The 18,939-nt window shown below is 48.1% G+C and overlaps 2 protein-coding genes and 1 long non-coding RNA gene across 8 annotated transcripts in view; 2 read left to right on the top strand and 1 right to left on the bottom strand.

Annotated features, from left to right (window-relative positions):
* Positions 1 to 1,229: 1,229 nt before the first annotated feature.
* On the bottom strand, positions 1,230 to 14,326 carry LOC113205275 (arginine-glutamic acid dipeptide repeats protein). 6 transcript variants are annotated; one of them, XM_052274424.1, is made up of 21 exons: positions 13,970 to 14,326; positions 13,201 to 13,297; positions 12,698 to 13,033; positions 12,528 to 12,608; positions 12,287 to 12,431; positions 11,589 to 11,654; positions 11,317 to 11,415; positions 11,012 to 11,241; positions 10,783 to 10,926; positions 10,596 to 10,694; positions 9,989 to 10,516; positions 7,762 to 9,911; positions 6,697 to 7,665; positions 6,480 to 6,614; positions 6,219 to 6,392; positions 5,986 to 6,134; positions 4,311 to 4,745; positions 3,507 to 3,619; positions 3,330 to 3,421; positions 3,167 to 3,244; positions 1,230 to 3,047 (listed from the first exon to the last, which is right to left on the bottom strand). In XM_052274424.1, the coding sequence occupies exons 2-20, from the start codon at positions 13,267 to 13,269 to the stop codon at positions 3,178 to 3,180; spliced, it is 6,081 nt and encodes a 2,026-aa protein (XP_052130384.1). In that variant the 5' UTR covers positions 13,270 to 13,297; positions 13,970 to 14,326; the 3' UTR covers positions 1,230 to 3,047; positions 3,167 to 3,177. The 6 variants fall into 6 exon arrangements, with proteins under 6 accessions (XP_052130384.1, XP_052130385.1, XP_026276615.2 ...); XM_052274425.1 differs by having other exon boundaries at positions 3,330 to 3,418; XM_026420830.2 differs by having other exon boundaries at positions 11,589 to 11,627.
* A 209-nt stretch (positions 14,327 to 14,535) lies between these two features.
* LOC113205200 (probable asparagine--tRNA ligase, mitochondrial) lies at positions 14,536 to 16,526 on the top strand. Its single transcript, XM_026420711.2, has 5 exons — positions 14,536 to 14,784; positions 14,871 to 15,442; positions 15,516 to 15,777; positions 15,877 to 16,137; positions 16,220 to 16,526. The coding sequence occupies exons 1-5, from the start codon at positions 14,656 to 14,658 to the stop codon at positions 16,487 to 16,489; spliced, it is 1,494 nt and encodes a 497-aa protein (XP_026276496.1). The 5' UTR covers positions 14,536 to 14,655; the 3' UTR covers positions 16,490 to 16,526.
* Positions 16,527 to 17,048: 522 nt separating this feature from the next.
* LOC113205260 (uncharacterized) overlaps positions 17,049 to 18,939 on the top strand; it is a 14,899-nt gene continuing 13,008 nt past the window's right edge. Inside the window, exon 1 of the long non-coding RNA XR_003303339.2 lies at positions 17,049 to 17,390. This is a non-coding gene — a long non-coding RNA (uncharacterized LOC113205260). The remainder of the gene's footprint in view (positions 17,391 to 18,939) is intronic.

Here is an 18,939-nt window from a genome sequence, read left to right as displayed (position 1 = left end):
TATTGGATAAAGTTCTAATAATTAGTTTATTTGTTTTGTCCCAGATCCAATCAACGCTAATGGTAAATAGAAAACCATACCTTTTTCCTCATTGTTTTTGTCGGTTTGTAGTGTTAGAGTGATTTTTAACAGAGTTCACTCTTTGCTCCTGCTCTCCCTTTCCATTTCTGTCAAGGTGCTAACAGTTCCAAACGATTGCAAAGAGAGTACTCATCTCAAGGGGCTCAAGGGTCATTCCCTCGGAGTACAGTGCGCCAAAAGCAATCTAGAGTGGAGTGGGGAGTTATGACATCCCTGGGTGCTGTGTTCGAAGCGGCGTGTGTTTTTGGACGCGTCCTATGGCTGGCGGGGGTGGGATGGTCTCAAGCGTGTGCGCGCAACGCGCCCAAGACAGCCCTATGGCGGCGGCGGCAGCTGCTGTAGCGATGACAAATTAACGGGCTGTCGATGGCTGCGCCCTCCCCCCCTCTCCCCTCGTTCGCTTACCCCTTTTCCCAACGACACGAGATAGCTGCTTTTCTCATTCCTTCGAGCCTCATTTACAGACCGCTCCATCAACTCCCCCCCCCCCTTTTCCTCCTCCCCGCGGCGCGGCTGGTCTTTCCCCGGATGCAGACGTCCTCTTCCTTCCTTTCCTTACTCCAGTGGAGGCGAGCGCAGTCCTCGAGTGTAGACGGGAGAGACATGGGAACGGTACGAGACAGAGGCGGTTCCAATCCGGTCCACAGGAACCAGGCCAACGCACGGGAGAGGGATCGCACCCACAGGTTGGTCATTCCCACTTCATCAGCCCGTTGCACTCGACCCTTTGAACGCCCTATAATGTTGACGTGTTGACGCTTCATCAGCGTGAACCAGGCATTCTGCTCCCTTCGTGCCTTGATTCCTACAGAGCCGAAAAATCGCAAGTTGTCAAAAATAGAGACTCTTCGACTTGCTACCTCCTACATCGCTCACCTTGACACGCAACTGCATTCAACAGGTTTTTACATCAAATCACATACTTTAAAGTAAATTGCATAATACATTGTCCTTCCACAGTTTATTTTATATTTACAGATTCTGTCATCTGTTCCGCTGCTCTTGGAGCCCGGTCTGGCTTCAAAATATGCACATTTTGTCTCGCAGCAAGAAGTAAAACCAATAAATAAATGACAAACAATGCATGTAGTTCGATTCTTTCCATTTTCTTGTGAAAAGGGAAGAAAAGGGTAAAAACAGATCCAACATTTGACACCCAGAGAGAAGAATGTTTATTATCTAAAAACACCAACACTGGGATGGCTGCCGAGAAACAGGGTGAAGGTGGTACACCTGTCCCTCGGTACAAAATTACAGTCAGTCCATCAACCAGATAATGAAGTACTGGGTCCACAAAGCCTTCTCATCATAACTTAATAGCTTACATGCAGCTTTGAACTTAGCACTGCTGATCCAGTACCTCTATGTCTGGTGTCCATCAGTCACCTGCTAGGTGGAGATAGTGTCAGCGAGCCCACTCAAGATATATACATATTCTGCAAATATATATACAAAATTACTAACGTGGCTGTGCCCAAAGCTGCTAGCTCTTACTGCCAGGGTATTTGCCAATTATCTTTTAACAGATAGTGACGCAAATGAAGAATGAAAGTCCCCCAGGCATTAATCAAGCTTTCAGCACAAAATTGCAAACAAAACACTTTCTTTCATTTCATTAAATAATTTGGCAGGAGAGATATTGATATTATTCAATAGTTCAGCCAACGTCCTCATTGAATGGATTCTTACTTCTATGAATATAGTATTTGAAAAACAGTGCAAGCAACAGGAAAGATTGAAGTGAAAAAATGGAAAAAAGCACCTAGGAGTGGGCTCATGATAAGACACACATCTTCACAAAAGCAGTGAGTAGGATTACACACACACACAGCAAACACGAACACACACACAATCATACATACAAACTCACATTCTTAGCACTCATGTGAGAGATCAAGGCTTCCTTGGGTTTTCTTCAAATGAGCTGAGTATAATTTAAGGATGAATGCTGGCCCGCCAGCAAAGAAAAATATGTATAAAAACATAAATAAAGAAAACAATCTGTCAGTGTTCATAAAAACCAAATGATTATGTGCGCATATTTGTTAAAAAACCAACAATCTGTTAAAAGACAATAACACTACAGCTCTCATTGATTAACTGTGCCCACAAGTGAAGTTAATTCATTTTGAAACCAATCTCTATAACTTTTAGGTCAATATGGATAACAATATAAAACCTTGCATCGTTGGTACAAGCTTGTTTGGATCTTCTGTCTCTTTAAAAAGTAAACAACAAAGGAAAAATGCCCTAACTTAGGTAACCACCAAGAAGTGAGTGTGTACATCATTTACACAGAAAGGAACACATTTTGACAAATTGACTAAACATGATTGAGTAACTCAAACAGGCGTTTTTTCTTCAGTTAATTGAAGAAAAACAAAATACAACATTAAATAAAATATCATGATACTGATATGCAGTTGCAATCACCACACATACTATCAGCAATGATAAAACTGAGACAAGCACAATACTGATTTACAGAGATGAACAATTAAGAGATGATGACCCATAAATGGCAGTCTGCTATCATCAGATCTTGAATTTCATTTGTTTACATAGAATATTTATAGCTACCTGGGTTTAACTCATATTACAACAGGAAAGCAAAGAATTGTCACAATAGCAAGGAAAAGTATTTGTGTCCCATTGTCACAATACAATAATAGCTTATTTACCATGATTACATTTCATTTGTACACCAGTCTATGATTATTTGTTAGTTAATAATAAAATCTTAAATTAGGGATTTACCTACTCACACATATGTTCAAAATTAAATTAAATAGTTACACAGATAGATTAATATTTACTGTACATTTCTATAATAAAAAAGAATCTAGAGATAACGTGATTTATATAAAAGCAACTTATATATGCTCTAAGAGTACTATATAAATATGTTGAGCGATGACGCACAAGCAGGGATTGTATTGATACACTTCAAGACATGCTGAATCAACCTGCAACAGGTAATATCAATATTTAGATTTCACTTAAAAACAACAGGACCTGCAGTACTGTCATCAATTTCAATATAAGCCCAAGTTTGATAAGCCATTGCAGAATAAGTAATACTCACAGTCAAGTGATTTAAGGACGAGATCCACGAGCAGCTTCTTCTAAAGCTCTCACTTTTAACTCACGCTCACGTTGTTGCCTGTAACAGACCATTTAAATGTTAAAAATGTAACAAGCTATCCATATTCTGACTTTTAAAAACCTTGCAAGTATAGAAAATTTACCTCATGTATTCATCATGAACCATGGGGTGAGGAAATCTTGCATCCCGCTCCATCATTAACTGTCTCTGGAGCTGTTCATGTGCTGCCACCTGCTAAAGAAGTGAAATAGATCAGTTAAACAAGTTTGAGGATTTCTTCAAAAATTTTCAGAGATGGACAAAATTGAGGACAGCAAACCTGATGAACTAGTTGATCTGCATATTGTCGATTCAAAACGTCACTGGGATGGTGCATTCCCATAGCATCACGCTGTTGTTGCATCAGGCTTGACCGAGGATAACCAGCAGTGGCTGCAAATAAAGTGCACCATTAATAACTGTATTTGTGTATCGATAAATGACAAATATTTTCAGGGATTCAACAACAAGAGAATTTGGACACAATGTTCCGAAGAGTATGCAAAAAAGGAAAAAAAAATAAGAAATATATATACAACTGATAAAAATACACTTTAGAAGCAAGAAAAAGAAAATCTAGTAATCATGCAGTCCATAACTTGTAAAACACACAAACAAAATTAACAATGCAAAAGAAAACTCAAGTGTGCAAGGAAATTGAATGATCAGAAACAGAATGGATATGAGACCTTCTATGTCTCAATTCAAAGTAAAATAGGGGGTTCCTAGGAACTTGACCAAGGCCATCTAAAATTTTGCATGGAATTTGACTTTTACATTTACCTCAACACCATAGTATCACTCCGACTTTTCTATTCATCTAATAACTTGGCCAATCAACATAGTAACGAGTAGGTGTAGGATTGTGTCTGAAGACTGCGCCCAGAAGCAAAACCCAAGTGTGCAGTGTGGTTTGGGACACTCATACACCCAACCCAACCCAAATATAGATTCCTAGAAATTGGCTTTCGAATTTACAAACGCGGCAGGCACAGCCTAGACGGTGTCAAATTTGGACGCACACTTCAGACCCGTTTCAGAACGCAGCCAGACCAGACGCAGCCCTGCATAGCGTTGCGTTCACCTGACAGGGGGAATCCCGCGGCGGCCGCGGCGGCCTCCTGCTGGGCCTGGTGCAGGTGCAGGTGCGTGTGGGAGTGGGCGTGCGTGTGTGAGTGGGCGTGCGAGTGGGCGTGGTACTCGGGCGAGATGCCGGCCAGCCGCAGCCGCACCATGGGGTCGGCGGCGAGCGCCAGCCTCTCGGCCGCCTGCGCTGCCTCCAGTTGGGCGCCCAGGCCCATGGCAGCGGCGGCAGCGGCAGCGCCCATGGACCCCGGCCCCAGGGGGAGCACGGGGGCGGGGCTGGGGCCAGGGCCGGGGGCGGAGCCGGGGGTGGCCCTGGCGTTGTGGTGGGACCCAGAGCCCGGGGGTGGCCCAGGAGCTGGGGGACCTGTACTGGTTGGCCGGCCAGGTGTGGGACCTTGGCCTGGGGGCCCTGTCCCGCCGTGGCCAGGGAATCCTGTGCACACCACCACCGTTGACTTATCAGACACCCACAATAAGATTCGAGCTGGCCACCACAACTTTGTCCCCTTGGCTGCAGAAAGCACGGCCCGCCCGTCTAAAGCTCCTAACTGGAGGGACAGACGAGTCAGATATGGGGGGAAAGCTTTGACTAGTTGCAGGCAAAAGGGTGGTATGTAAAAGTTGTCAGCGCTTTGAGATAAAAAAAAAAAAAAAGCCGAAAGAGTTATTAAGGCCAAGGGTCAAGTGTCCAATGAATCCCAGATTTCATGGTTCTAGTTTCAATATGGCAAGACAACAAGAAATCCTAACACTAACTTGGGGGAGCTATTGGGCCATTGAAAAAAGCACTTTACAAAAAAATAATAATAATAAAAAGTTTAGAATAGATGTCAAACTAGATAAATGAAGTAACTTAAAAGAAGAATCAACTGATTGGTGCAACCCCAATTGATACATAGAGCTAACAAGGGGACTTAGGCAAGTGTAAATTCCCGATCGTGCCTAAACTCGGTATATTTGCTGCTTATCTATGTAGGTGACGAAAGCCGACCAAATTTTTTCCTGAGAGTCAAGTGCCGAAACTCCCTATAAAAGCGTATAATTTCACAAAATACAAATTTCTACTTTTGTACAAATATTAAGTGATATTCTGACTCAAAATGAGTGGTTTTGGGGGGGTAGTTCCTCTGACACTTTTCGATTTGAGGCCTCCTTCCGTCATTTTTGGTCCAAATTCAATATTTTTTCCATTATTCCCTCCCCTAAAGTACCCTAGAAATTGACTCTCAGGAAAAAATACTACCGTCAGTCGTCATCAACATAGATAAGAAACAAATGTACCGAGTTTGGGCAAGATCAGGAATTTACACTTGCCTAAGCCCCCTTGTAAGGATTCTCAGTAGTGAAACATAACATTACTGTAAGCAACAAAAAGCTCATTTTCAATTTTACTGGATGATTATTAAAATAAGAAATCCAAAATGGGATAGAAAAATGAATAATTTGACGAAGAGAAAAGAAGAAATCCACACCAAAATTTAGTCAACCAGTTGCAAAGAATATCTTAAAACAAAACACACACACCAACTAAAACAAAGCACACCCACACACACTAACACAGCTCAAAATTGCTAAAGGCTTTTCAACCAAGGTACTTATGCACATTCGGTATCAAATCTTAGCAACTTGATGTAGTAGATCAAAAATAGAAGGAAGATCATGCAAATATGCACCTAGTCGTTCAAGTCTTTCTCGCTCCAACTGGTTGAGGCTATTGCTGAGTGTGCTTGGCAATCCACCTGGACCCTGAGGTTGATAGAGGCCAAACTGATGTAAAGATGCAGGTCCTTGAGGAGGTCCTCCAGGCCCTAAGCTGGTATACCTATTAATCAATGGAAAGTATTAATTTAATCAATTGAGTCACACAATAAAAAAAATCAAATAAGATTAGATTTATAAAACTTACCGTCGGTGAAGTTCTAACCAATGAGGATCTAGTTGTCCAGGAAGTCTAGGACCACCAGCCCCAGCAGCAGCATTCTTCATAATTTCCTCTTTAAGTCGATCATTCAACTCTCTTTCTCTCAATTCTCTTAGTTCTCTCTCACGTTTTTGGCGATCCAATTCTTCTAGTTCCATTCTAAAGAAAACACAGGTTCCAAAGTTTAAAAAAAAAGTAATTTGTCAAACAAGTCCTCACTAATAGATGGTATCATTATGTGCTCACCTTTCCCTTGCTCCAGGTGCATACATGTTCAGCTGATATTGCATGATGGGATCCATACAATGTGGAGGAATGCCCATGGCAGCTGAGCGCTGCAGAGCTCCAGGAGAAAATCCTGCATGTGGTCGGGCATACTCACTGGAAAGAAAAATAAAATTACAGTCTTAATATGATATGATTGAGAAGATATAAAACAGCAAATTAAAGGTAGGTCACATACCTCAGCTGTCGGAGAGCAGGCGTATCTGGATAACCAGGGCGAGGTCCAAATCTATCATACGGAGGTGTCACAGTGTCAATGGGTCCTCTAGAGGGAGGTTTACCATCAGGTTTTTCAGGTGTCGCGTTCTTCCTCGCCTCAGCCTTTTCCCTCTCTTCTCTCTCCTTTTCTGCCTGTTTTCTAAGCTTCTCTTCTCGTTTTCTGGCGAGTTTAGAGTCAGGAACAGGTTTGAATGTCAAGTCGGTACGACAGCACGAGTTGAAATCGCCGCGGTTCCAGTGTTTCAAGAAAATGGCACTTTGACTTCGGTGGCACTCGGAGTCCTCGATCTTGGGTTCGGGGCTGGGTCCTCGCGGAATGTGAGTGGGGCTTGGCACTTCCTCCTCCTCTCCGTGGTCTCCGTCGTCGGGCTTGAGACCGTCGTCGTGACGGTGCGGACCCCCGTGCTGCTGCTGCATGTTGGCGGCGGCCTGAGCGTGAGCGCGGAGGGCGTCCAAGGAAGAGCCCTGGATCGGCGCGAAGGCGGGGTGGCCGGGGTGACCCGGATGCCCCGGGTGGCCGGCGTGGCCCTGGAGGTGGGACGGAAGCGGGTGGTGGATCTTGTTGCCCGGGGAGGGCGAGGAGTGCAGGTGGTGTGGGTGGTGGTGCGCGCCGTGCCCGCTCTGCACGATGGAGGCCGAGGTCTGCGACATGCTGCCCGTCACGTGCGGGGCCGAGGTGGGCGGCCCGCCGGGGCTGGCCGGCCGCTTGTTGGACGACTTGTGTTGGCTGGAGCTGCCGGAGTGTGACAGGGGCATCTTGTTGTGGCCGCCGGGCGCGCCGTGGTGGCCGCCGTGGCCGCCGTGAGCGCCGTGGTGCGCTGCTGCTGCGGCCGCCGCGGCCGCCTCCTGGTTCGCCTCCTCCTGGGCGGCAGACTCCCTCCGAAGTTGGTTGTGGGCGTTGATCAGCGCCGCGCTCTCCGCGGAGTACCTGAGGAAGAAAGAGAAGAGGTAAGAGTTTGCTGTCCGCTCGCACAAGGAGCAGGGCTTGCTCAGCAGGCGTAGCGTAAGAGGGGGCAGTACTTACCCGTCGCGAGGTGTCGGGGGCTTTGGCGGTTCGTGCATCCTGGAAGGCGGGGGCACGGGCTGCGGGATGGGGTAGGGGTAAGGGAAGGGGTAGCCGTAGCCGCCGTAGTGGGCGGGGTGGGCGTAGGGGTGGGGCACGCCCGCGTTGTGCAGGGCGGCCGCCGTCAGCAGCGGGTGGTGGCCCATGAGCGGGTGGTGGTGCATGGGGGCCACGAAGGCGTGCGGGTGCGCCAGCGGGTGCGCCGGCGACATGCGGTTGAGCGGCGAGGGCTGCTGCGAGGGGTGCATCACGGGCTGGGGGATGGACGTCGGGGGGTTGGCACTGCCCGGGCCGTGGTGCACGGGCGGCGTGTGCCGCGAGGGCGCCCGCGGCAGCGACGGGGGCGTGTTGACCGGGCGGGAGGCGTCGGTGGGTGTCACCGAGCGCGGCTTGTTGGGCGGCGTCTTGGGCGGTGGTGCGTGCGGCTGCGACGGCGGGTCGGGCTGCTCCGTTTTGATGGAGTCCAGCGTGGCGAGCGGGGGCGCCGTGTAGCCCGGCACCTTGACGTCCTTCAGGGACTGGAGAGGGTCGGACATGGGGGTGAGCTGCAGGGGCTCCGTGGGTGTCGTGATCTCCTGTTTGATCTTGAGGTTCTGCGGCTCGGATTGAGTGGCCGCCGCACCCGGCATGGCTCCCGACATCAGGCTCGGGGGAACGAGGCCTGGAGGCAGACCGCCCGGAGGCAGAGCGCCCGGAGGCAACGCACCCGGAGGGAGAGGACCCGGAGGCAGGCCAGATGGGGGAATGCCGCCCGGAGGAACGGCTCCGGGTGGCAGTGAGCCTGGTGGCAGGCTGCCTGGAGGCAAGCCGCTTGGGGGCAAACCGCCTGGAGGCAAGGCACCAGGAGGCAGTCCGCCAGGGGGCATGCCGCCTGGAGGCATTCCACCAGCAGCTAAAGCGCCGGGAGGCAATGGCCCCGGGGGAAGGGGGCTAGGAGGAATGCCATTAGGAGCCAAGATGCCGGGGGTTGGCGGCCCTCCAGGAGCTGGGGCGCCCGGAGTGCTGGGAGCACCCGGAGTTCCTGGGGCTGATAAAGGTCCGGAAGTTGGAGTGCTGCTACGCGCGGCCGGTGCGCCAGGACCCGGAGGCGCTCCGAGTCCGGGCGGTGGTCCTCCAGGTCCAGGCGGAATGCTTGCGCCACCCCATTGTTGTTGGAGGTACTGCTGGTACTGGGCCTGCTGAGCCGGGTTGAGGAAAGGGTAGCTCGGAGAGCCCGTCATGCTCGATGGTAGTCCTGGCGGAAGCCCAGCTTGGAGTCCAGCCTGGAGTCCTGGTGGAAGCGCGGCCATCATGTTGGCCAGCGATGGTCTCGACGGCAGTCCGAGTCCCGGAGGCATCCCTGGGACTGGGAGCCCAGGTGCGCCAACAGGGGGACCTGGTGGAGGCGGCTTCTCCTTCTCCTCCGGAGGAGACTTCTCCGCGTCGCTCGGCTTGGCGCTCTCGGGGGATGTGGTCTGCCCGTCCACCGAGCCGTCCTGGGGCGCAGGGCTGGGTTGCTGCACCTGTCCCGGTGTGGGCGGGAGGGCACCGTCTTGCACGGGGGTGGCCGATGGAGTGCCAGGTGGTCCCTGAGGGCTCGGCGCCTTGCCGTTGGGGGCCTCGCCAGGCGAGTGCCCCGGCGTGCCCTGAGTGCTGCTCTGCCCGCTGCTGGGCCCGTTGGCGGTGGGCTTGCCGTTGTCGCCTTGGCCAGCCTGGCTCGGGGAGGACGGAGGCTGCTGACCGGACTGCTGTCCTTGCTGCAGGGGTGACGTGGGTCGCGGGCCCTGTCCTGGGGGTGGGCCCTGCGGTCCGGGGGGTCCAGGAGGTCCCGGAGGTCCTGGTGGACCGGGTGGGCCCGGGGGACCCGAAGGGCCGCCAGAGGGACCACCGGAAGGCCCTGAAGGACCAGAGGGTCCACTGGGTGGGCTCTGCTGACTGGCCTGGCCAGACTGTTGGCTGGGTTGTTGCGAAGACTGTTGGGGTGGTTGCTGTTGCTGTTGTTGCTGCTGCTGCTGTTGCTGCTGCTGCCCTTGGGATGATTGTCCTGACCTTTGGCTTTGGGTACCATTGATTTGAGTTCCCTGTGGGCCAAGGGAGAGGCCAATCATTGACCCAGGTAGCACACCGGGCATCTAAAAGAGAAAAGTAGTGATGTAAAATCTGGCAAGAAATTATGCATGGAATTGAACTTGAGCACTAGAGAACAAACCTGTCCAGGCAGAGGTGCTGGCATCTGTCCTGGCAAGGACACCGGAAGAGAGTTGTGGCCAGGCAACAAATTAGGTCCAGTAACGGGATTTGGATTGGGCAACGGATTAGGAGTTGTGAATTGAACCTGTCCCTCTTCTGATCGATTCAATCCTGGCTCAAGCTTAATTGGTACTGCTGGGTCTTCCTTACATGGGTGATTGTCTGTTGATGTGGACACAGGCATCACAGTAATACCCACATTCAAACCTGATGGAACCGAGCCTATCAAACCATCCTCCTTCTTAATGTTGAGCAATGCTGAGTCCTTCACATCTTCCACCTTCAGTGGAAGATCAGACTTGTTTTCGCCCAATAAAGGTTTCACATCCTCCAATTTTATTCCAGATTTGCTGTCAGGGTCCAATTTAACTGCTGCCTTATTATCAGAATTATCAGCTTGTGAATCTCCTCCTTCTACTTCATTGTCATTATTGTCAGCATCGTCAGCCACTGAACCACTGTCAGTAGTTAGGCTTTCGGAGGGGCTCTGAAAAAAATAAAATAAAATTTAGAACATACACAAAGAAGCTGGGTATGAAAACAACCTTTATTTATCTTCTAATTACCTCAGGTCTTTCACCCTTTTTGCGTTTGAAGTCCTTGTCTTCGTCCCCATCCAAATCAATGGGTGGTCTTTTCTTTCCTTTGGTTGGTGTTTCCAATTTCTTAGGATATTAAAACAACAATTATGATTAAAGAAGAAACAATGAAAACTGTGAATGACACAAAAGTAATTAGAAGTAAAAGTTATACCTTTTTCTTAGCCTTATCACTTGGAGAACCTGATCCAGAGGTAGAACTTGAGGCTCCTGGGCTCTTGCAACCAGTTTTCTTTTCTAATTCACTGTCAGGTGTAGATGTGCCACTCCTCTTTGGTCTGGAGGGCCGAGTCCCAGTCTGAAAACATCAGCAGGCACTTAGATAAGCAAGTGAAACAAAATTATTAATTCAATTTTGTAAAGATAAAAAATATTATACTAGCCTCGTTTGCAGTGGCAGCATTTTTGTTTCTGGTCCGCATCCGGCTTGGAGAGCCATCTGGACTATCAGTCTGGACAGGCCTAAATAGATAGGGGGCATCACTACGATTGTTATCTCCATTTCCCTTGGGAGGTAAGGGAGGAAGTTCGCCAGACTTTTTCAGATGAGAGCGACAGTCTGCACAAAGTAGTGGTCGATCTTTCGTCCCACCAGGAGCAAGATCCGTAGTTCCTGTTACACAGATTAAAAATTGTATGCACAATACAGATATAAATCATTATAATTAAGTGCAGACATTGTACTTACGCTGAGCACAGTGGTGGCACTGATCTGAGTTTTCCCTGTCCCGAGAATCAGAATCATCTTCATCTTCATTCTCCTCCTCACTGCCAGAATTCTCATCACCTGCACACAAGAAAAATTGCATGTCAATTTATAAGTGAGAAACACACAATACATAATTCTGTACCGATTCTGACGCCTGAGATATGCCCCCGAACACAGAACACTCCAAGGTACACTATTTGGTTACAGTATCTCTGGGCTCAGGACACTACAGACTTTCAAGTCCCACTCACCTGACTCCTTAGGATTGGGTGATGGCCGTGCACCTGCTGCTGCAACAACACCGGCACTTTCATCAACTGCCGGAGCAATAAACATTTGAGTCCCATCATCAAAATGCAAGCGAAAAGCAAAGCAAGCACAAGGAAAGGAGTTGTAGGAGAGGGATTTGCTTGGATCTAATCTAATTTCACAGGAAACTAGGTTGCTTAAATCTCAATGTGAACCAGCATCAATTCAAAGCAATGGTAATTGGAAGTTGAATTAAAGCATATTGACGAAATGAAGTTTCAGATGATATTTGGAAAGTGGTGGCAGATAAGCAGTCTGATAGCATTGCAAAGCAAATAAGGACATTGTGACTGAATGAAATTAATTAAGCAGAACTGCCTAAGTCGATGTGCATGTGCTTCTGCCACATGCAAAAGCTATTATAAATAAGCTATTAAAAATTCAGATGGAAAAAGTACGGCAAAGAGCAGTTCTCATAAGACGTAACTGAAAATTGCAAGCTTGGTATTTAATTTAGGTATTAAAATGTGAGCTATGATAGCAGCTAGGGCTAGAGCAAGCATTGCTGGGACAGTCATCATAAATTTGGTTATGGGACACAATTCACCTGGATATTACTTTTAAACCCTCATTCTAAAACTTAGATAGTAATAAAAAAAAAAAAATTAAAAGTAGATATAGTAGGATTGGGAGTCCTGACCTTGCTCTTCCTTGGGAGTTCCTGAGCGTGTACTTCGAGTAGTTCTGGCCCGGCGCAGAGATCCTGCTCTCCTCCGTCGGTGTGGTCTATTATTGTTGGCTCCAGGTGTCTTTTTCCACAAATAATAATATTCCACTAATTCAGGCTAAATAAAGATGAATGGCACAAACAAAATAACAAGTTAGACAAAAGGAACTAACTTCAAACATATATTCTAAAATAATAAGATAGGAATACATACAGTTTCTTTGTGAGGAAGCAGGTCTTTTCGTATCCTGAAGAAGTTTTTGCCAAATTGACGAAGCCCTTTGACAAATCGTTTCTGTAATGGCAAAAATGTAATGATTTTAAAAATAACGGCCCATTCATTTCCACAAACATTGATTCAAACTATGGTGCAAATGAACTTACGGTCTCTTCTTCACACCACTTCTTGTCAATGCCTCTGGGTGCAGGACATTTTACTAACGCCTGTAGTGCTTTACCAGGATCATATCCTGAGTCATGGAGGACATCCAAGGCATTGATGGTTGTGTCATCTCTAGAGGCAGCAACACAACCATCATCTGGGGAGCCCCCATCACACATGCCAGCAAAAGCTGCCATAGATCGGGCAGCCCGTAAATACATCAACAAATCTCCATCGAGTGTCATTCCAGGCTCCCATCGTATCTCTTCACGTTCTTTCAAAAATTCTGGATCAGGAGGCAGCCCCGTAAAGTCTGGTCGGTAATCTGGCAACCGCGCCTGAACAAAATACCATAAATTAAAACCACTCATTAATACATTGTAGGTAGTATTTAAGTAGTATAATTAATGAATGAGCATCAGGTTAAATATTATACATAGATAATCTGAGGTAAGAATTGAATTTTTAATTCAATCAATTAATTTCCCAAATGAATGGCACTTACGTATGGGTTGGGCTCTGCCCCCGGGGCTGCTGGGGGAGCAGGAGCCTCACCCTGCGCGGATGCAGACATATTGCTGGCCAGGATGTAAGCAAATCACCTTAAAAGAATAGAAAAATGTCAGCAAAAACCTGATAATTCAATTTTTGAAAATGTTATGATGCGGGTCAATTGAAATTTTAAAAATTATCATTAATAAGGGGAAATACACACTTTTAAATTGATTTTGATCAGAATTGGATGAACAATGTGCTCTCATAATTTTAAACTACAAAACAGTTAGCAAATGAATAATTTAGAGAGGTCGTGTGAAAATGGTTAATTGATATGCAAATTGGGTAAGGTTATGATCACACCCAAACTTTTAAAATCACTAGATCTGATATCAACTGTAAGATAAACGTACGAACAGTAATAAATACAATAGGTTAAAGTTAAAACTCTTCCAAAATTTGATTGAAAACGACAAAAAAATGACAAAAATGTCACAGTACGTGAGGGACAGGTGGAAGTAAACAGTGAAGGTTACATTGTAACCTACTGAAGCCCCATTCAAAAATGCAAGATAAAATTCGATTGGATTGATATACAGGATAGTCAAAGTGAATAATTTTCATACATTTGTTCGTTTTGCTCATGTAAAGTGTGTATAATGAGGGGCATGCACATGATGCCGGGCTGTTTACATCCGTGATAAAGGAGCGACAAACACGGCCTGAACATAGTGACCTTCAGAGTCTATACAGCATTTTTTAACACATTTCAAACTCACTCTCGCATTTTTGATGAAAAATGAGTTGATGTTGACACTGAGAAAGCCACAATTCGCAATCTGATGATGTACGCCAGTCGCCGACAGACAGCCTACGCTAGGCTATATCTTGTAAAAGCTTGGTTTGGGTCATATTTTCGCCTGGAAGGCCACAACACTGGGAACACTTCAGCACTTTGTGTTTACAAACATTTTGAAGGGAAGATTTTGTTTTCAGTGCGGTATCCTTTGATTTTTCATAAAATCTTATTTAAGCGTCACTGGCAGGTCTTGAAGAGTACATTACAAGGATCGATTCTCAGAGGACTTCTCAGTTTTCCTCCATTGTTTCACAACCGCGTTCTCTTCCGACGTCTGCGTTGGTTTGGATCAAAGATAGCTACGCCTGTTCCAGCCAGGATTTGGTTTTGACATGGGTTCTGTTTGTTAGTTTTCAAGGCAGTATCTTTCCTTAGTTGAGAACAGGATGGTTGAAATATACAGAAATTAAATAATTTTGAGCTGTAACCTGTAATTTTGATTGTTTTAAAGCCTGCATTTACACGCTGAAGCAAAATTAATGTGAGGCATTTGGCGTTGTGTGTTGGCAACGACAAGATGGTGGGGGGGTCTGGCGGCGATATGAAATGTTGTCTGCGAAACAATTTTGAAAATTTGTGAAAGAAATCGCTGACCTGACTGTAAAAATGATATTTTTGCGTATTAGTAACTTATTTCCGAGGGCGGCGCATGTGAATTATCAAAGTTTCCGTCGGTTTACGAAAATATCAGCGTTAATTGAGTCCAAACCAGTTGGGAATCATATTAAAGTACAGGTTAGACCATGTCTTCGTTACATGTTTTACATTTAAATTCTTGATTTTACTTCATTGCCAGTAACTTTCCTCTCTTTTTACATTAGGGATGGATTAAATCTAAACGAAAAATGAAAGCATTGACTTTTATTGACGTTGCGGATGGATCTACAGCTGAAAAACTGCAAGTTGCCCTTCCAAAAAATATTCTTCCTCAATTTGATGTTGGAGCTTCTGTTAAGATTGACGGAACTGTCCAAACATTTGGAAGTAAGGGGCAAATAGAAATTTTAGCAGATAATGTTGAAGTCATTGGATCATGCAATCATAATGACGGTTACCCTTTCGCGCCAAAGTCGACATATAGCATGGAGTATGTTCGTCAACATCTGCAGTTTAGGCCTCGAACTAATCTATTCAGTTCTGTGTTAAGAATACGAAGTTGTGCATCTAATGCATTTAGAGATCATCTGTGTAAACAAGGCTTCTATGAAGTTAATACCCCAATCCTTACATCATTTGACTGTGAAGGTGGAGGAGAGGTCTTCTCTGTTAAACCAGATAGCAAAAATCTGCTTAAAACTATGGCGAAAACGGGTGTTTCAGAGGATGAAGCCTTCTTTGATTCCAAGACATACCTAACCGTTTCAGGTCAAATGCATCTAGAGTCTGCTGTCAGGTAAGAGCTTTTCAACTTTGTGTCTATTTCTGCTCTTGTTCGAAAAGTTTACACTTTTCAACTTTGTGTACAGGGGTTTAGGACAAGTGTACACATTTGGTCCAACATTTCGAGCCGAAAACTCAAAATCACGTCTTCATTTAGCCGAATTTAACATGCTAGAAACAGAAGAAGTTCTAAGCAGTAGCTCAATAGAACCTGTATTGTCTACCATAGAAAGTATGCTGAGAAATGTCACTCAACGTATCTTAGATTCTACTCAAGCTGATCTAGAATGCATTAGAAAAGTTCAAATCCATCAGAAAACAAGTGGTGCCGATGTGTTGGAGTATGAGGTAAACAATAATATTACAACCTAGTTAATATTGTGATACATATTTTCCACCTGGTTTTTGTCAATGTAGTGAATCTAATCAAAATCATTAAATTCACAGGTTGAGCCCTTAAATGAAGAGGGCATTAAGAACACTTTCCTTTCCAATGACCCGTACACAGTAATGTCCTACAAGGAAGCATTTGACATTTTGTCCAGATCAAAGACAAATTTTAAAGTTAGGCCAGCTTTTGAGGATGGACTTTCTAAAGAACATGAACTTTATCTTGTGAAGCATAACTCCAACAGACCGATATTCGTTGTGGATTGGCCTGCCCATTTAAAAGCATTCTATATGAAGAGGTCAAAAGACAATTCCACAGTACGTCTCCATCTTAATGTTTTCCTTACAAAGTGCAATATTTCTTTTAGATGGTGTAAATTCATAAATATCTCTGTTGCAGGTAGCTGCTGTTGATCTTCTTGTGCCAGTTGTTGGAGAACTCTGTGGTGGCAGTGTCAGGGAGGACAATGTGGAATTATTGTCATCTGTTCTAAAAGAACGAGGATTAGAGGAAAAAATGTCCTGGTATGTTGATTTACGTAGATTTGGAAATGTCACCACTGGTGGCTTTGGTATGGGGTATGAACGGTACCTTCAGTGCTTGCTAAACATACCAAACATTAAAGATGTGATACCCTATCCTCGGTGGCCTCACAACTGCCAAATGTGATATTAAAGTATAATAATAATAAAAATCAAGCGTCGAATCACGCTTTTGGAACCTGCCGAACCGCACCTCTGTTTCGTGACAAAACCTCTCCGGGCAACGCCAGCTCTCGCGTGCGTTGCGGGCTAGTATATTCACCGGTGCTCAGGCTGCAGCCCCCCTCCCCTCTCACACCTTCCCTTCATTTTTTATTTCGTTTTTTCGGTCTTCATGGTAATGAAGCTGAACTACAACGGTCAGGGGCAGCAGCACGCGGGACGACATGGGTGTTGACTATCCGGTTGCGTGTTCAAACACCATCATATAGGACAGGTCTGCTCCCCCCCCCCCTTCCTCTCATTGGACTGGACAGGCCCCTGCAATTACCTGCGAGGGCGAGTGCATCTTGTGCAGAGGAGTCGTCTCCTCACCTGTCACCGCGCCGCCCCGCCCCTCTCACTCCTCCAATCCGAGCGGGACAAGGACCCGGGCCGCCGCTCCCTTCCCCTCCCCGCTAGCGCCGCCACCACCACGCCCCCGCCAGCGCCGGCCCCCTCCCCTCCTCTCTCTCACTCGCGGCAGTCGACTGCTGCTCTCGACGCCGGCCGGTCGGCGATAGGCTCTGCGGCCCGTGGCGCACGTTGTGCCGGCTCACACCACCACCACCACCGGCGTCGTCGTCGTCGTCGTCACACGTGACGGGGACCTGTGTGTCACTTCTCGCGAACGAACGCGCGGGCGCGCGCGAGTGCGTGTGACTGGACGCGCGATAGTTTGTCCAGCGGGTTAGCGGTCGCGGGCAAGTGCTTGTTGTGCGAGTGGGCGTGCCTGGAGTCGTCACATACACTCACACCCTCGCTCGAGCCGCCGGCCGGGGCGCGCGGTCCCGCTGCTGCTGCTGCTGCTGCTGAGCAAGCCGTATGAGGTAAGAGACGGACGCGAGCACCGCGACACCAGGCCGCGCCGGCGCGGACCTGCGGACCTCTGCACATTTGAGGCCCTCTTTCCTCCTCGCGGCTGCTGACCGCTGCTGACGACGGAGGCCTGCGAACCCGAGTGTGGGACCGAATCACGTCCGCGGTGTTCGATTCATAAACTGCCGCGAAGCCGAGTGAACGCGATCAGCAAGCTGTGTGACCCTTGTGTCGTCACGGATGTAAAATTTTTGTATCGGCTTTGCTCAGATCCATTCGCGGCAAATTGCGGGAGCTTGGCGCCTGCGAAACTCGGGGTAGGCCACCCCGCGGTACACGCATGCGCTGCAGGCGAGGTGTTGCCTACCCACCAGGCGCCATGAGAGCTTGCAGTGTAGTGGGCTGGATAGTGGGGCTGGACTTACGTGCGAACTGGTGAATGACGAACGCGTACTCTCTGGGTGATCCCGCGTCGTCGCAACCTTCCCCCCTCACGGGGCTGCTGCGCGCGGTGGACTCGGGGTGGGGCGTCGTGTCCGCGCTGCAGGTCGTGCCCCTCACGCCTCCAACAACAACGGCCGCCTCATTGTAATCAATTTGTGTGCGCTGCTCGGGTGTAAGCGTGGCGTGCTCCTGACGAATAAACGACGCCGCCCTCCTATGCCCGTGGCGTGGCGTGGGGAGGCGTTCGTTGTTGCTGGGTACGCTGTGCCACCAAGATGGTTGGGCACGTGGCTCTACCAAATCCCTTATTACACTATAGTAAGGATATGCGTGTGATGGTACTGACGTGTGACGCCTAGAGAGAGAGATTTGAAGAGACGCCGATAGTAGCAATTCACCGGAATAGTCACAGTCATTTGTCATCATAATATGTACTCTGTAGTGTACGAAAAAGGAAGTGCCGTGCTATCGACATTTCGCGGAAACAGGAAATTTGTTTCAAAACTGCGCGAAAATTTTGTCGAGTCACATACACAGAGCAGTAACACTACTGGTTTCCCAAACAGATTCGATTATGTCCAGTGGACCGAACCCAGTCGACCGCATTCGATTCCCACGTTGCCACCGTTTTTGTGTGTGCCGCTGACGCTATGCATATGAGCCGGGCCCCGGCGCGCGGCGGCCGCGGCCCCGCGTTGCCTATGCGTTCCAGCGGTGGCGGATGGTCAGGCGAGCGACCACCCCGGCGGGCGGGCGCGGGTAGCGCCGAGAAGGGTCGTTGGCCCCTTGCGGTGCCGGGCGCGGCGGGGCAAGGGCAAGGGGCAGCCGAACATGAGTACGGTATACGTATAGTATGCGTCCCTTGCTTCTCTGTCCAACTCGCCGCGGCCGCCGCAAAGGTGCAAGGGGGACGGGCGGCGAGCGCGGGCGGGCAGCGGGCGCGCCCATACCGCACGCGCACGGGAGCCAGCGCGACCCGCGCCGGCCACGACCACCCAGGGCGGGGCGGGGCGGGCGCAGCGGGCGGGTATAAGGAAAGGGGGGGCCGCCGAAAATGACAGCAATAACGGGGATGTGGAATTAGCGTGCTTCTCAGGAGTTACGCCCTTCCGGCCC

This window comes from Frankliniella occidentalis, unplaced genomic scaffold (genome assembly GCF_000697945.3).
Source record: "Frankliniella occidentalis isolate FOCC.00 unplaced genomic scaffold, Focc_3.1 Scaffold393, whole genome shotgun sequence".
Taxonomy (NCBI): Eukaryota; Metazoa; Arthropoda; class Insecta; order Thysanoptera; family Thripidae; genus Frankliniella; species Frankliniella occidentalis.
Note: the sequence above shows the minus strand (reverse complement) of the source record. Positions and strands in the feature narration are given on the sequence as shown.

Bases quoted from the DNA above. Each gene is read 5' to 3' on its own strand.
- LOC113205275 (XM_052274424.1), bottom strand. From the start codon at position 13,269: ATGTCTGCATCCGCGCAGGGTGAGGCTCCTGCTCCCCCAGCAGCCCCG. The intron at 6,615-6,696 runs GTATGTGACCTA...TTTTCTTTCCAG, and splicing joins CCTGCTCTCCGACAGCTGAG to TGAGTATGCCCGACCACATG. The intron at 4,746-5,985 runs GTGCATATTTGC...TGGTGTGCACAG, and splicing joins AGAAAGACTTGAACGACTAG to GATTCCCTGGCCACGGCGGG.
- LOC113205200 (XM_026420711.2), top strand. From the start codon at position 14,656: ATGATATTTTTGCGTATTAGTAACTTATTTCCGAGGGCGGCGCATGTG. The intron at 15,443-15,515 runs GTAAGAGCTTTT...CTTTGTGTACAG, and splicing joins CATCTAGAGTCTGCTGTCAG to GGGTTTAGGACAAGTGTACA. The intron at 16,138-16,219 runs GTACGTCTCCAT...TCTCTGTTGCAG, and splicing joins GGTCAAAAGACAATTCCACA to GTAGCTGCTGTTGATCTTCT.